Below are 16,636 nucleotides of genomic sequence, written 5' to 3' on the forward strand. Positions count from 1 at the left end.
CGCAACTCCCCTCAAAAATACTTCCACACACATCCCCCATCAAACACACACAGCCCGATCACACACAAACTTAGCACCCCTCAAACACACACAGCCCTTTTCAAACACATTCTTACAGCCACCTCAAACGCATATACAGCCCTCCTCAAGCACACACTCAGATGCACCCCCACACACTTAGCACCCCTAAAATAAACACCACAACACACTTAGCACCCCTCAAATACAGCACCCTAAAACACACTTAAAGCACCCCTCAAACAGACATAGAGCACGCTAAAACACTTGCACATACAGCCCCCCAAACACAAACTAAGCCCCTCTTAAGCACACACAAACTGACCTTTAGTCTTATCTTTATGTGCTGCTCCATTTGTAGTAGACTCAGTTTTACCCTCAGTATTGCGCAGCCCCTTACCCCTACTCATCATATGTCTAGATCATCTGCCTTCTAACAATTCCTATTTTCTATCTCCCCTGTGGCAATCAATATATATATTGATTTCCTATAGCAGTCAGTATGTCTCTATATCCCCTATAGCAGTCAGTATGTCCCTATATCCCACATAGCAGTCAGTATGTCTCTATATCCCCTATAGCAGTCAGTATGTCTCTATATCCCCCTATAGCAGTCAGTATGTCTCTATATCCCTTATAGCAGTCAGTATGTCCCTATATCCCACATAGCAGTCAGTATGTCTCTATATCCCCTATAGCAGTCAGTATGTCTCTATATCCCCTATGGCAGTCAGTATGTCTCTATATCCCATATATCATCCAGTATGTCCCTATATCCCCTATAGCAGTCAGTATGTCCCTATGTCCCATATAGCAGGCAGTATGTCCCTATATCCCCTATGGCAGTCAGTATGTCCTTATATCCGATATAGCCGTCAGTATGTCTCTATATCCCATATAGCAGTCGGTATGTCTCTATATCCCATAAAGCAGTTGGTATGTCTCTATATCCCATATATCAGTCAGTATGTCCCTATATCCCCTATAGCAGTCAGTATGTCCCTATATCCCCTATAGCAGTCAGTATGTCCCTATGTCCCATATAGCAGTCGGTATGTCTCTATATCCCATATATCAGTCAGTCAGTATGTCCCTATATCCCCTATAGCCGTCAGTATGTCCCTATATCCCCTATAGCAGCCAGTATGTCCCTATATCCCCTATAGCAGTCAGTATGTCCCTATGTCCCATATAGCAGTCGGTATGTCTCTATATCCCATTTATCAGTCAGTATGTCCCTATATCCCCTATAGCAGCCAGTATGTCTCTATATCCCCTATAGTAGTCAGTATGTCCCTATATCCCATATAGCAGTCAGTATGTCCCTATACCCCATATAGCAGCCAGTATGTCTCTATATCCCCTATAGTAGTCAGTATGTCCCTATATCCACATAGCAGTCAGTAGGTCTCTATATCCCCTATGGCAGTCAGTATGTCTCTATATCCCATATATCATCCAGTATGTCCCTGTATCTCCTATAGCAGTCAGTAAGTCCCTATGTCCCCTATAGCAGTCAGTATGTCTCTATATCCCCTATAGCCGTCAGTATGTCCCTATATCCCACATAGCAGTCAGTATGTCCCTATATCCCCTATGGCAGTCAGTATGTCTCTATATCCCCTATGGCAGTCAGTATGTCCCTATGTCCGATATACCAGTCAGTATGTCCTTATATCCGATATAGCCTTCAGTATGTCTCTATATATGTCTCTATATCCCATATAGCAGTCGGTATGTCTCTATATCCCATATAGCAGTCGGTATGTCTCTATATCCCCTATAGCAGTCAGTATGTCCCTATATCCCCTATAGCAGTCAGTATGTCTCTATATCCGATATATCAGTCAGTATGTGTCTATATCCCCTATAGCAGTCAGTATGTCTCTATGTCCCATATAGCAGTCAGTATGTCTCTATATCCCATATAGCAGTCAGTATGTCTCTATATCGGTCTCTATATGGGATATAGCAGTCAGTATGTCTCTATATCCGATATAGCAGTCAGTATGTCCCTATATCCGATATAGCAGTCAGTATGTCCCTGTATCCCATATAGCAGTCAGTATGTCCCTATATCCCCTATGGCAGTCAGTATGTCCCTATGTCCCCTTTAGCAGTCAGTATGTCTCTATATCCCCTATAGCAGCCAGTATGTCTCTATATCCGATATAGCAGTCAGTATGTCCCTATATCCCCTATAGCAGTCAGTATGTCCCTATATCCCACATAGCAGTTAGTATGTCTCTATATCCCCTATAGCAGTCAGTGTGTCCCTATATCCCCTATAGCAGTCAGTATGTCCCCATATTCCCTATAGCAGTCAGTATGTCCCTATATCTCCTATAGCAGTCAGTATGCCCTATGTCCCCTATAGAAGTCAGTATGTCCCTATAGCCGTCAGTATGTCCCTATATCCCCTATAGCCGTCAGTATGTCCCTATAGCCGTCAGTATGTCCCTATATCCCCTATAGCAGTCAGTATGTCCCTATATTCCCTATGGCAGTCAGTATGTCCCTATATCCCCTATAGCCGTCAGTATGTCCTTATATCCCCTATAGCCGTCAGTATGTCCCTATATTCCCTATGGCAGTCAGTATGTCCCTATATCCCCTATAGCCGTCAGTATGTCCCTATATCCCCTATAGCAGTCAGTATATCCATATATTCCCTATAGCAGTCAGTATGTCCCTATATCCCCTATAGCCATCAGTATGTCCCTATATCCCATATAGCAGTCAGTATGTCCCTATATTCCCTATGGCAGTCAGTATGTCCCTATATCCCCTATAGCTGTCAGTATGTCCCTATATCCCCTATGGCAGTCAGTATGTCCCTATATCCCCTATAGCCGTCAGTATGTCCCTATATCCCCTATAGCAGTCAGTATGTCCCTATATTCCCTATGGCAGTCAGTATGTCCCTATATCCCCTATAGCCGTCAGTATGTCCCTATATTCCCTATGGCAGTCAGTATGTCCCTATATCCCCTATAGCCGTCAGTATGTCTCTATATCCCGCTATAGCCGTCAGTATGTCCCTATATCCCCTATAGCCGTCAGTATGTCCCTATATCCCCTATAGCAGTCAGTATGTCCCTATATTCCCTATGGCAGTCAGTATGTCCCTATATCCCCTATAGCCGTCAGTATGTCCCTATATTCCCTATGGCAGTCAGTATGTCTCTATATCCCCCTATAGCCGTCAGTATGTCCCTATATCCCCTATAGCCGTCAGTATGTCCCTATATCCCCTATAGCAGTCAGTATGTCCCTATATTCCCTATGGCAGTCAGTATGTCCCTATATCCCCTATAGCCGTCAGTATGTCCCTATATCCCCTATAGCAGTCAGTATGTCCCTATATTCCCTATGGCAGTCAGTATGTCTCTATATCCCCCTATAGCCGTCAGTATGTTCCTATATCCCCTATAGCAGTCAGTATGTCCCTATATCCCCTATAGCCGTCAGTATGTCCCTATATCCCCTATAGCAGTCAGTATGTCCCTATATTCCCTATAGCAGTCAGTATGTCCCTATATCCCCTATAGCAGTCAGTATGTCCCTATATCCCCTATAGCCGTCAGTATGTCCCTATATCCCCTATAGCCGTCAGTATGTCCCTATATCCCCTATAGCAGTCAGTATGTCCCTATATCCCCTATAGCCGTCAGTATGTCCCTATATCCCCTATAGCAGTCAGTATGTCCCTATATCCCCTATAGCCGTCAGCATGTCCCTATATTCCCTATAGCAGTCAGTATGTCCCTATATCCCCTATAGCAGTCAGTATGTCCCTATATCCCCTATAGCCGTCAGTATGTCCCTATATCCCCTATAGCAGTCAGTATGTCCCTATATCCCCTATAGCCGTCAGTATGTCCCTATATCCCCTATAGCCGTCAGTATGTCCCTATATCCCCTATAGCAGTCAGTATGTCCCTATATTCCCTATGGCAGTCAGTATGTCCCTATATCCCCTATAGCCGTCAGTATGTCCCTATATCCCCTATAGCAGTCAGTATGTCCCTATATCCCCTATAGCAGTCAGTATGTCCCTATATCCCCTATAGCCGTCAGTATGTCCCTATATCCCCTATAGCCGTCAGTATGTCCCTATATCCCCTATAGCAGTCAGTATGTCCCTATATCCCCTATAGCAGTCAGTATGTCCCTATATCCCCTATAGCCGTCAGTATGTCCCTATATCCCCTATAGCCGTCAGTATGTCCCTATATCCCCTATAGCAGTCAGTATGTCCCTATATCCCCTATAGCCGTCAGTATGTCCCTATATCCCCTATAGCAGTCAGTATGTCCCTATATCCCCTATAGCCGTCAGTATGTCCCTATATCCCCTATAGCAGTCAGTATGTCCCTATATCCCCTATAGCAGTCAGTATGTCCCTATATCCCCTATAGCCGTCAGTATGTCCCTATATCCCCTATAGCCGTCAGTATGTCCCTATATCCCCTATAGCAGTCAGTATGTCCCTATATCCCATATAGCAGTCAGTATGTCCCTATATCCCCTATAGCCGTCAGTATGTCCCTATATCCCCTATAGCCGTCAGTATGTCCCTATATCCCCTATAGCAGTCAGTATGTCCCTATATCCCCTATAGCCGTCAGTATGTCCCTATATCCCCTATAGCCGTCAGTATGTCCCTATATCCCATATAGCAGTCAGTATGTCCCTATATTCCCTATAGCAGTCAGTATGTCCCTATATCCCCTATAGCCGTCAGTATGTCCCTATATCCCCTATAGCCGTCAGTATGTCCCTATATCCCCTATAGCAGTCAGTATGTCCCTATATTCCCTATAGCAGTCAGTATGTCCCTATATCCCCTATAGCAGTCAGTATGTCCCTATATTCCCTATGGCAGTCAGAATGTCCCTATATCCCCTATAGCAGTCAGTATGTCCCTATATTCCCTATGGCAGTCAGTATGTCCCTATATCCCCTATAGCTGTCAGTATGTCCCTATATCCCCTATAGCAGTCAGTATGTCCCTATATTCCCTATGGCAGTCAGTATGTCCCTATATCCCCTATAGCCGTCAGTATGTCCCTATATCCCCTATAGCCGTCAGTATGTCCCTATATCCCCTATAGCAGTCAGTATGTCCCTATATCCCCTATAGCAGTCAGTATGTCCCTATATCCCCTATAGCCGTCAGTATGTCCCTATATCCCCTATAGCCGTCAGTATGTCCCTATATCCCCTATAGCAGTCAGTATGTCCCTATATTCCCTATGGCATTCAGTATGTCCCTATATCCCCTATAGCCGTCAGTATGTCCCTATATCCCCTATAGCAGTCAGTATGTCCCTATATCCCCTATAGCAGTCAGTATGTCCCTATATCCCCTATAGCCGTCAGTATGTCCCTATATTCCCTATGGCAGTCAGTATGTCCCTATATCCCCTATAGCAGTCAGTATGTCCCTATATCCCCTATAGCAGTCAGTATGTCCCTATATTCCCTATGGCAGTCAGTATGTCCCTATATCCCCTATAGCCGTCAGTATGTCCCTATATCCCCTATAGCCGTCAGTATGTCCCTATATCCCCTATAGCAGTCAGTATGTCCCTATATTCCCTATGGCAGTCAGTATGTCCCTATATCCCCTATAGCCGTCAGTATGTCCCTATATCCCCTATAGCAGTCAGTATGTCCCTATATCCCCTATAGCAGTCAGTATGTCCCTATATCCCCTATAGCCGTCAGTATGTCCCTATATTCCCTATGGCAGTCAGTATGTCCCTATATCCCCTATAGCAGTCAGTATGTCCCTATATCCCCTATAGCTGTCAGTATGTCCCTATATCCCCTATAGCTGTCAGTATGTCCCTATATCCCCTATAGCCGTCAGTATGTCCTTATCCCCTATAGCCGTCAGTATGTCCCTATATCCCCTATAGCAGTCAGTATGTCCCTATATCCCCTATAGCCGTCAGTATGTCCCTATATCCCCTATAGCAGTCAGTATGTCCTTATATCCCCTATAGCAGTCAGTATGTCCCTATATCCCCTATAGCAGTCAGTATGTCCCTATATCCCCTATAGCAGTCAGTATGTCCTTATATCCCCTATAGCCGTCAGTATGTCCCTATATCCCCTATAGCAGTCAGTATGTCCCTATATTCCCTATGGCAGTCAGTATGTCCCTATATCCCCTATAGCAGTCAGTATGTCCCTATATCCCCTATGGCAGTCAGTATGTCCCTATATCCCCTATAGCAGTCAGTATGTCCCTATATTCCCTATGGCAGTCAGTATGTCCCTATATCCCCTATAGCCGTCAGTATGTCCCTATATCCCCTATAGCCGTCAGTATGTCCCTATATCCCCTATAGCAGTCAGTATGTCCCTATATTCCCTATGGCAGTCAGTATGTCCCTATATCCCCTATAGCAGTCAGTATGTCCCTATATCCCCTATGGCAGTCAGTATGTCCCTATATCTCCTATAGCCGTCAGTATGTCCCTATATCCCCTATGGCAGTCAGTATGTCCCTATATCCCCTATAGCAGTCAGTATGTCCCTATATTCCCTATGGCAGTCAGTATGTCCCTATATCCCCTATAGCAGTCAGTATGTCCCTATATACCCTATAGCCGTCAGTATGTCCCTATATCCCCTATGGCAGTCACTATGCCTGCGGTCTGCCTATTCCTTTTCCTTGGCATTGGCCTTTTTTACCCTGTAGTCATTTTATCTCTGCCCGTACCACAGTCAGTGTTTGCCAATCCCGCAGCCTATCTAACCATTCACAATAAATGTACCTCTGCCCTGTACCATCTGTAAGTGCTCGGCACTTAGTTTATCTCTGCATCTCAGCTACCCCCCTCCCCCCCCACTCAATTTATCTCTCTGTCCATCCTCTTTAGCAGTCTCTCTGTCAGACTCCCTGTCTCCCTTTTCAAGCTGTGTCTCGCCCCCCTCTCTAACAGTCTCTTTGCCCCCTAGGTGCCTCCCCCTTCGTTAGCCCAGCCGGAGGATGTGATCCGGTGTCTCCGCCTGTGGTGTGTGATCAGGGTCTCTCCGGAGTGGGCTGTGATCGGTGGCCTCAGTCAACCCCCTCGACTCATCATGTCCGAGGTGCTGCCATTCAGTGATGCTGAACAGCGGGGGCATTACGCGGACGGAGGGGGTGACATTGCAGGGCAGATACCCCTCACCTGTCGCCTCCAGGACACTGGAAACTTCTATGGCAGCTCGGGACAAGGTGGTGGCAAGAGACCCCCCAAATTGGGGCAAATTGGCCGCAGCAAAAGAGGTAAGAGTCCCAACTACTCACACTCACTGACTTACCCTCAACTGCAATATATCTCATTAGAGAGCAGCCAGACTTGCACGTTACCTCTGAGTGGCACTCACAATTGTTTACATTTACTGCAGTGAGTAACACTCACTGAGTGATCTATACTTCCCAACCGTCTATATTTTGTGTAAATGTCACTCACATAATCTGCAGTGAGTGGCATGTAGGTCTGTTTATATTTTAAAAGCATACCTCCCAAGTGTCCCTATTTAGGAATGTCAGTCCTTATTTTGGGCCCAATCCCTCTGTCCCTCTTTTCCAGGAACTCCGTGTTGTTGCTGTGTCTGAGTGTATAACAGAGTTCCACAGTAATAATACTCCCAGTAATGTGTCTGAGTGTATAACAGAGCTCCACAGTAATAATACTCCCAGTAATGTGTCTGACTGTATCACAGAGTTCCACAGCAATAATACTCCCAGTAATGTGTCTGAGTGTATAACAGAGCTCCACAGCAATAATACTCCCAGTAATGTGTCTGAGTGTATAACAGAGTTCCACAGTAATAATACTCCCAGTAATGTGTCTGACTGTATCACAGAGCTCCACAGCAATAATACTCCCAGTAATGTGTCTGAGTGTATAGCAGAGCCCCACGGCAATAATACTCCCAGTAATGTGTCTGACTGTATCACAGAGCTCCACAGCAATAATACTCCCAGTAATGTGTCTGAGTGTATAACAGAGTTCCACAGTAATAATACTCCCAGTAATGTGTCTGACTGTATCACAGAGCTCCACAGCAATAATACTCCCAGTAATGTGTCTGAGTGTATAGCAGAGCCCCACGGCAATAATACTCCCAGTAATGTGTCTGACTGTATCACAGAGCTCCACAGCAATAATACTCCCAGTAATGTGTCTGAGTGTATAGCAGAGCCCCACGGCAATAATACTCCCAGTAATGTGTCTGACTGTATCACAGAGCTCCACAGCAATAATACTCCCAGTAATGTGTCTGAGTGTATAACAGAGTTCCACAGTAATAATACTCCCAGTAATGTGTCTGACTGTATCACAGAGCTCCACAGCAATAATACTCCCAGTAATGTGTCTGAGTGTATAGCAGAGCCCCACGGCAATAATACTCCCAGTAATGTGTCTGACTGTATCACAGAGCTCCACAGCAATAATACTCCCAGTAATGTGTCTGAGTGTATAACAGAGCTCCACAGCAATAATACTCCCAGTAATGTGTCTGAGTGTATAACAGAGCCCCACGGCAATAATACTCCCAGTAACGTGTCTGAGTGTATAACAGAGCTCCACAGCAATAATACTCCCAGTAATGTGTCTGGGTGTATAACAGAGCTCCACAGCAATAGTACTTCCAGTAATGTGTTTTTAAACTACAATAAATGTGTTAAGAAATCAGTCTGTGTAAATAAGATACATTGTTTTTGTTATAAATTACATTTTACTTGTATAAATTGTTATTAGTAAATAACCTAAAATGTATCAAAACAGCACAGACCCTGGTTACACCCCTACTCACACTCACAACATCCCCATCCCTGGCTGCACATTCACTCAGAATGTCCCTGCCCCCCGCCACATCCCACTCACATTCTGAACAGCCCCACCCCTGGCCACAACCCCGTGCCCTCCATATGAGATGTTGAGAGGTGTGCTAAAATGAGTAATGCTCAAACACGTTTACATAAGAACGTGCAGTAAGAGGCCCTCAAATCGGATTATTATTGGCATTGATTGGCACTCAGATCTGTCTGTTATCACTCAGCAGTGAGTGGCACTCAGACTTGTTTACACGTCTGTGATGAGTGACACTGACGCTTGTTTAAATTATATATCAATAGTGAGTGACACCAGTAGTACGTCAAATTTTTTGTGTGAAGAAAGATATATTGTTGCTGATTGGACCTCATTATGAGTCAGTAACACTTTGTTTTTACATGGAGAAAAACTGGGCATTGCTGAGGATTGTCATTTGCTTTGGGCATGAATGGGCTACTTATACCCGCAGCCGATTCCATTCTATCAAACAGGAGATAGACCGGCCATACCATGCTTCGTCCACCGGCTAGTCTACTGGCTAGCGGCCATAGGAGGACATAAAAAGGGCATTAAAATGGCCACAGCTGCATTATGGTGCTTTTTACGGTGCCAGTACAGGGTTGGGTTCACAGCCACAAGGAAGTGGGGGACAGCGGTGTACCCCGTGTAATAAGTTACGGGATAATAAGAATTAGGATGAGGGAGCTTTGGTCAAGGCAGGATTTGGGGTTAGGGGATACATGCTTTAAGATTCTGTGAAGTGTAACTCCTACTGCTCTCAGCCATGACTCACCTTCAGCAATATTAGTCGAAACCTTGCTTATCAGATCATCACAACTCGCTGTTTAGTAAAGGCCTCTGTCCTCCACTGCTGATGTTAAAGTGTAATTTAAAATATACTATAGTATTCTAGCCTGAAATTGAGGGGAACATGTGGGGTGCGTGATATACCATGTATTCTAACTGTGATATTCTGCGTTTGTAGTTGTGATCGAAGATGAAAGGATTGACTCCGTTCTCACCATGTCAGAGAAGGCCCCGCCTGCTGTTTAAAAGTCTTTAAGGACCGCCTTTTTATTAGATGTACACAAAGAAAAAAAAAAACATTAAAAAACCCAACAACAAAGAAAGAGGGATCGTGGATGTGAAAAAAAAATAACGAGTGCAGCTAGTAAGAATGATATCAAGCTGTCTGAAAGTATGTGATTCGCACTTCTGAAATCAATCTCTGGAGGTGAAGAATAACACAACAGAAGTGTGAGAAAAGAGACTGGGAGGAAATAAATGCAAAAAAAAACATAGAAAAATGTATACTTAGCGGAGAAATTGGAAAAAAAGGAGTATTTTGGGATGCAGAACGTGTTCTGCACTGGACATGATGCTGGTGGGTCATTTTGTTTATTTGCAGTGAGAATCTTTGCTGCTTCGTTATGGTTCGGGGGTTCGGTTGATGGTACGGGTTAAAATCTGAAGCGTCGTCGAAATGATGAGCCAAAAAAAAAAAAGAAAAAATGAACGCTTTGGATATTTGCTGGCTCTCGTGTCTCTCTGGGCGTAAATCATCTAATGGGATTCTGCACGTTTCGTTCGCAGCGAAAAAATTAAAAGGTGATAAAAAAAAAAAATCCTCTTTTCTCTGCACTGTTCGACAAAATGAGGAGGCGAGCAAGCAAAAAACGATGTCTCCTGTACGGAGAATGTGCACACTAAATGTCTCCCGATTTCTCCTGTACATGGAAAGCAGACCTGCAGACATGTTCCAAACACGGATTGATTATTCCGAAACCAAATCCCACTTGGCTGGTTTACGCCCGCAGCCGCCATGGAGAACTTTTATTCTACTGATAGTTGGCATTTAGTCATGCTGCAAAACATAGTAGTGCAAAGTATCTCACCTGGTGACGTGTGTTAGAATGATATATATACATATAGGGCTCTGTAATGTAAATTGATGTGGTTATAGTTGGAGTCCGTTCTTGATGGGCTGGAACCAAACATTGGTGAAACACACGTATCGCAGTTCTTCATTAATGGCTAGCTCTTTGGTACACCCAAGTATGGACAGGGCTCCTGCAGTGATACACTAGGCCAGGGATAGGCAACCTTTGGCACTCCAGATGTTGTGGACTACAAACCCCATAATGCTCTTACACCCATAATGCTGGCAAAGCATTATGGGAGGTGTAGTCCCAAACATCTGGAGTGCCGAAGGTTGCCTATGTCTGCACTAGGCTTTAGACTCTAAGCTGCCATGTAGATTTTAGCTGTACTGTACATGTACCAAACCCCAGTACAGATAGGCCAGGCCTCAGATAGAGCATGCATGGACAGAATTACAATTAACTATTAATGATGATGTCATGGCGTAGGTTCTGTGTATATTTTAGGCATGGGCCTCTACACTAGGTACTTTAGGGGATCTGTACAGTCACGAACGTCAGATGGACTACCCTGAATTCAGCATTGCCCCTAGGGATTATCAGAGCTTTTATATCGGTTTAACATATCTTGCAACTTGTTGGTGTAAATGCAGATCTTACTAAAAAAATATTGTTCACACAAACATCGGGTGGATTTCTCAGTACTCCAGTGCTCATAGTGCGTATTGTGGGATTCCCAGTACATGGTTGCCTGAGCATTATGACAGTTGCAGTCCTCCTGGCAATTATTCCACTGGAAGGTGTTACGAAGCCTCACTATGTTTTGCAGCATTACAGTAAGTAGGGATTTGATGTACATACACTACTGTTCAAATGTCTTCTAGCACTCACTGCGTCACACTTCCCACGGGCAGTATGAGAATCGTGAAGTGAAGCTGACAATTTAATGTGTCTGAGACCCTGGCAGAGAGCAGAGGGTTCAGGTTTACAGCCATTCCCTGTCACTCTGTACTCTCTATACTGTTTACATAATTTAATCTTGCAAAAAAGAAAATATATATATAGATATATATATATAACTGTGCACCTTTGCATGCAAAAATCATTTTGACATGTGACATTCTTGGACAAATAGAATTATTTTTAGCCGTGTAAGAGTGTAAAAGGACAAAAAAAATATATATGTTGTTTTCTAAAGGAATTTAACACAATAAGGAGAGAGAATTATGATTTGTATTTTTTTAACAAAGAATTGTATTTCTGATTATTTTGTTTTGTTTACCGTGGCAGGGAGCTGTGTTTTAGACGTACTATAATAATAATAATAATAATAATAATAATAATAATAATAATAATATGCTATGATTGCGCATTCTGTGAGTTACAGAACCAGATCCCAGACGAAACGTCCCGTATTGTAAGAAGACGTGCTTTCTGGCGCTGAAAGGGTTCATTTTTGCTCATTTCTATCGATCCTTTCCGAGCCGGATAGACAATACGGGCAATTTAGATCAGTAGTGAAACCAGACTGCTATATTTTTGTCACATCCTTAGACCTGTATTGTATTAATTCAGATTATTTTTGTTTAAAACACATTGGGCAGATTTTTGAATGAATATTTTTGTCTGTTTAAATGTGTATGGAGAGACATTGTGTCTGTTCCCAGTGAATATGGTGTGGCCTATTCACTAAGGGCTGGATCCTCGTGGTAGAGTAAGGGGTTTATTGAATAGCAATTTTCCCAAAATCTTCAATGGAAGAAATGCTATTCAGCAAAGCAAGTAAACTATGAGAATCCAGATATAAATTGTGGAGAAATAATGCAGGAATCCCAAATGTTAGGAATATCCCCCAAATCTCCTGTTTATGCAGACCAGTTACTTGGCCTCCAATTTACACTTTGTCAATTCTCCCTAAATTCCCAGTGCAGTGACTACCCCCCCAGGGTGTAAAAATGGAAAGCCCACTACAGATCTGTACATTAGGACCGAGGTGATCATTGCATGAATGTCTTGTCACAGACCAGGTGGAGCGAGTATTGAGTCTTGATGTGTAGCTTTGTAGACTCATGTCACAGCACAGGGCACGGGCCCTCTGTTTATTCACTAAGCTGTGACCAGGGAATCTCCAGGCAAACTCCAAGATAAAACAGCAAATTGTAAAAAATATCCAACAGAAATCTTGCAAGTTGGTTGTCAGTTGGTGATTACTCACTAGCGAATAAACTCACTTGTTTTATATTGTCACCGAGGCGTGTAGCCCACAGACTGACCTTTCAAACAACTCACAGTAAGCTGTGCCAACTGAAGACAAGCAACACATCACCAGCTGGGCGGGAATCTTCCACCTAATGTGTAATGTCCCTTTAAGACATTGTATGGGAATGTCACATACTGTCCCTTTAAGACATTGTATGGTAATGGGTGGTCCCTTTTGTAAAAGGGGTCATTCAAATAACTCCAGCTGGAAGGACAAAAATATAGCATTGATGGTGTTCACTATTGTGTCTGTATATAGTGCCAAATGTGTCATGTGTCAGGGACGGTTCCTATTGTTTTCCATGTGATTTGCTTGCGCTGCGATTCCGCTAGTTCTAGCTCAGTTCAACTAACTCAAAAAGGCTCACGTTTCCTTAACGCTTGACCTCACTGCAATGTGGCACTTCCCAGAATGCCCTGCACTGTGACACTTGTGCGGCTCATTCTTTCCCAGAATGCCCTGCACTGTGGCACTTGTGCGGCTCATTCTTTCCCAGAATGCCCTGCACTGTGGCACTTGTGCGGCTCATTCTTTCCCAGAATGCCCTGCACTGTGGCACTTGTGCGGCTCATTCTTTCCCAGAATGCCCTGCACTGTGGCACTTGTGTGGCTCATTCTTTCCCAGAATGCCTTGCACTGTGACACTTGTGCGGCTCATTCTTTCCCAGAATGCACTGCACTGTGGCACTTGTGAGGCTCATTCTTTCCCAGAATGCCCTGCACTGTGGCACTTGTGCGGCTCATTCTTTCCCAGAATGCCCTGCACTGTGGCACTTGTGCGGCTCATTCTTTCCCAGAATGCCCTGCACTGTGACACTTGTGCGGCTCATTCTTTCCCAGAATGTCCTGCACTGTGGCACTTGTGCGGCTCATTCTTTCCCAGAATGCCCTGCACTGTGACACTTGTGCGGCTCATTCTTTCCCAGAATGCCCTGCACTGTGGCACTTGTGCGGCTCATTCTTTCCCAGAATGCCCTGCACTGTGGCACTTGTGCGGCTCATTCTTTCCCAGAATGCCCTGCACTGTGACACTTGTGCGGCTCATTCTTTCCCAGAATGTCCTGCACTGTGGCACTTGTGCGGCTCATTCTTTCCCAGAATGCCCTGCACTGTGGCACTTGTGCGGCTCATTCTTTCCCAGAATGCCCTGCACTGTGGCACTTGTGCGGCTCATTCTTTCCCAGAATGCCCTGCACTGTGGCACTTGTGCGGCTCATTCTTTCCCAGAATGTCCTGCACTGTGGCACTTGTGCGGCTCATTCTTTCCCAGAATGCCCTGCACTGTGGCACTTGTGCGGCTCATTCTTTCCCAGAATGCACTGCACTGTGGCACTTGTGCGACTCATTCTTTCCCAGAATGCCCTGCACTGTGGCACTTGTGTGGCTCATTCTTTCACAGAATGCCCTGCACTGTGGCACTTGTGAGGCTCATTCTTTCCCAGAATGCCCTGCACTGTGGCACTTGTGCGGCTCATTCTTTCCCAGAATGCCCTGCATTGTGGCACTTGTGAGGCTCATTCTTTCCCAGAATGCCCTGCACTGTGGCACTTGTGCGGCTCATTCTTTCCCAGAATGCCCTGCATTGTGGCACTTGTGAGGCTCATTCTTTCCCAGAATGCCCTGCACTGTGGCACTTGTGCGGCTCATTCTTTCCCAGAATGCACTGCAGTGAGGGGTGCGTGGATCACTCAGGCTGGAGAAAGGGATCATTTATTTCACTTGATTTTGCAGGATCTCGTAACTCCATTAATTTCATACTAATAATTATTGTAAATATTTTGTTCTTGAGTAAAAAAAAAAATAATGCATTTCTGTTGATATTTAAATTCTGCAGATTTACTGGCAAATTGGCACAGAGATTGCTCATTTTGGCCTAAAATGGGAAATCTCCTTGTCAATTTGGCCCTCTGTACTCTACAACACCCATCACCTACAGACAACCCTGGGTCATTGGTGATTCGGGAGTTATAGTTCTTTATTTACAGTGAATTGGTGAGACTGACCAATCAGTATACAAAATGTAGGTCAAAGTAGACGATTTGTGTTAAAAAATAAATAACATAAAGAATTGTTCACTGCTTTGTGGGTTTTCCAAACAAGCTAATTTGGCCTATATTTTAGTAGCCCATCACGTGGCGGTTCATTTCACTGTTTAGTAGATAAACCGTCAGGTCTGTCATCATCAGACCGTTACCAGATTAACTATTAACAGAACTGCTCTTTCTAGCTCTGGCTGGCTTTTTATCCAGATTGGCTGGACAGGATAATTCAATTCTTTACCCCCCCCCCCCCCCCCCCCCCCACCCACACACACACACTTTGTCTGTAATAAACAGAATTATAGCAATATGATTTTAAATAGTATTTATAGTAAAAAATAAAAATCTTCTCTTCACAGTAGGATCTATAACTTCAAAGAAATATCTGACTTTTGTGTGCACTTTAAATTTAGCTTGGTTGTTTTCCCCTAAAGGTCTAGACTTTTTTTCTTGGTTTTGATTCTGTTGTAGGAAGACGAGAGCAAAAAGAGAACTGTATTAACTTGGCTGCCATGCTGGATTCATTAGGTGTTTCTTTCTATATTTTTTATTATAATAGCACTGAATTTGTTGCAATACCCAAATCCTGCTAATGTGTAGTCTCTGCATGGCTCAAGATTTTTGCAAAAGTCCTGCTGGTCTGGTTTATACTGTACTTTGGGATAGGTTTAAAGCTATTTAGCCCAAAAAGGTTCTTGCATTTGAATGCATTGTGGCCTTTTTGGATGTGTGGGTGATATCTATCTGCAAGCCCTACTCGTTGTTATTAAAAGGTGGGATGTGCTTATTTATTACGTAACAACATTTTATAACGTCATCTGTAAAAGGACTCGGTGTGCGACATGTTAACATGGGCGGGAGGAAGATTTGGGAAATCAGAAAGCCCCGTGCCAGGTTGGCGCACAGTTTGGTGATCAGATATGGCATGTTTTCCATGTCAAATTATTTTAAAAAAACAGTGTTAATGAAATCTGAATGTGTTTGTGATATACAATTTTTAATGTATATACTTTAATGGATGCTGATTTTAATCACCTCCTGGTATTCCATTTTATTGATTTAAATGCAGACTTGTATTATAATTGTTTTTTAAATAGCGCTGTACATTGGGACATGATAAATCCATTTCAAACCTTTTCCCAAGCATTCTCCCATGTATCGGAATAGCCTTCGCTGTAACGTCTTGTATCTGCAAACCACACTTCTCATTTTCCAATAAATCATACAAGGTAGCGTTAAGATAGAATCATTTGTAACATAGGAACAGGATTGTCAGAGATCTCGGTTTGATTCTTGTCTATATAATATTTTATATAAAAAAAATAAATAAATACTGAGGTTCATGATGATTTGCTTGTAAGAAAAGCAGCGCCAATGATTGCCCATTTACCACATATCAGGACGTTGTATCTGCTGATATTAAGAAAGCAGTTGGCGAGATGTGTAACCTATTATATAAACAAGGATATCCCATTGGTTACCCCAGATCCATGTTATTTGGTTTACAGCGTTGCCTCTAAGCACTATTATTTGAATGACCCTACCATTAAAGAGTTAAAAAAAGGAATCTTTAGAAAATCAACACATTTTCCTTTC

The 16,636-nt window shown here is 43.7% G+C and overlaps 1 protein-coding gene across 4 annotated transcripts in view; it reads left to right on the forward strand.

Annotated features, from left to right (window-relative positions):
* CAMK2N1 (calcium/calmodulin dependent protein kinase II inhibitor 1) overlaps window positions 1–13,016 on the forward strand; it is a 46,705-nt gene extending 33,689 nt beyond the window's left edge. For all 4 annotated transcript variants that reach the window (XM_063436283.1, XM_063436286.1, XM_063436284.1 and 1 more), the window contains exons 2-3: window positions 6,994–7,303; window positions 9,847–13,016. In XM_063436283.1, the coding sequence (XP_063292353.1) occupies window positions 7,117–7,303; window positions 9,847–9,914 (255 nt within the window). In that variant the 5' untranslated portion in view covers window positions 6,994–7,116 and the 3' untranslated portion in view covers window positions 9,915–13,016. The remainder of the gene's footprint in view (window positions 1–6,993; window positions 7,304–9,846) is intronic.
* The last annotated feature ends 3,620 nt before the right edge of the window (window positions 13,017–16,636 follow it).

The sequence above is a fragment of the Pelobates fuscus genome, chromosome 11, assembly GCF_036172605.1.
Source record: "Pelobates fuscus isolate aPelFus1 chromosome 11, aPelFus1.pri, whole genome shotgun sequence".
NCBI classification, from domain to species: domain Eukaryota; kingdom Metazoa; phylum Chordata; class Amphibia; order Anura; family Pelobatidae; genus Pelobates; species Pelobates fuscus.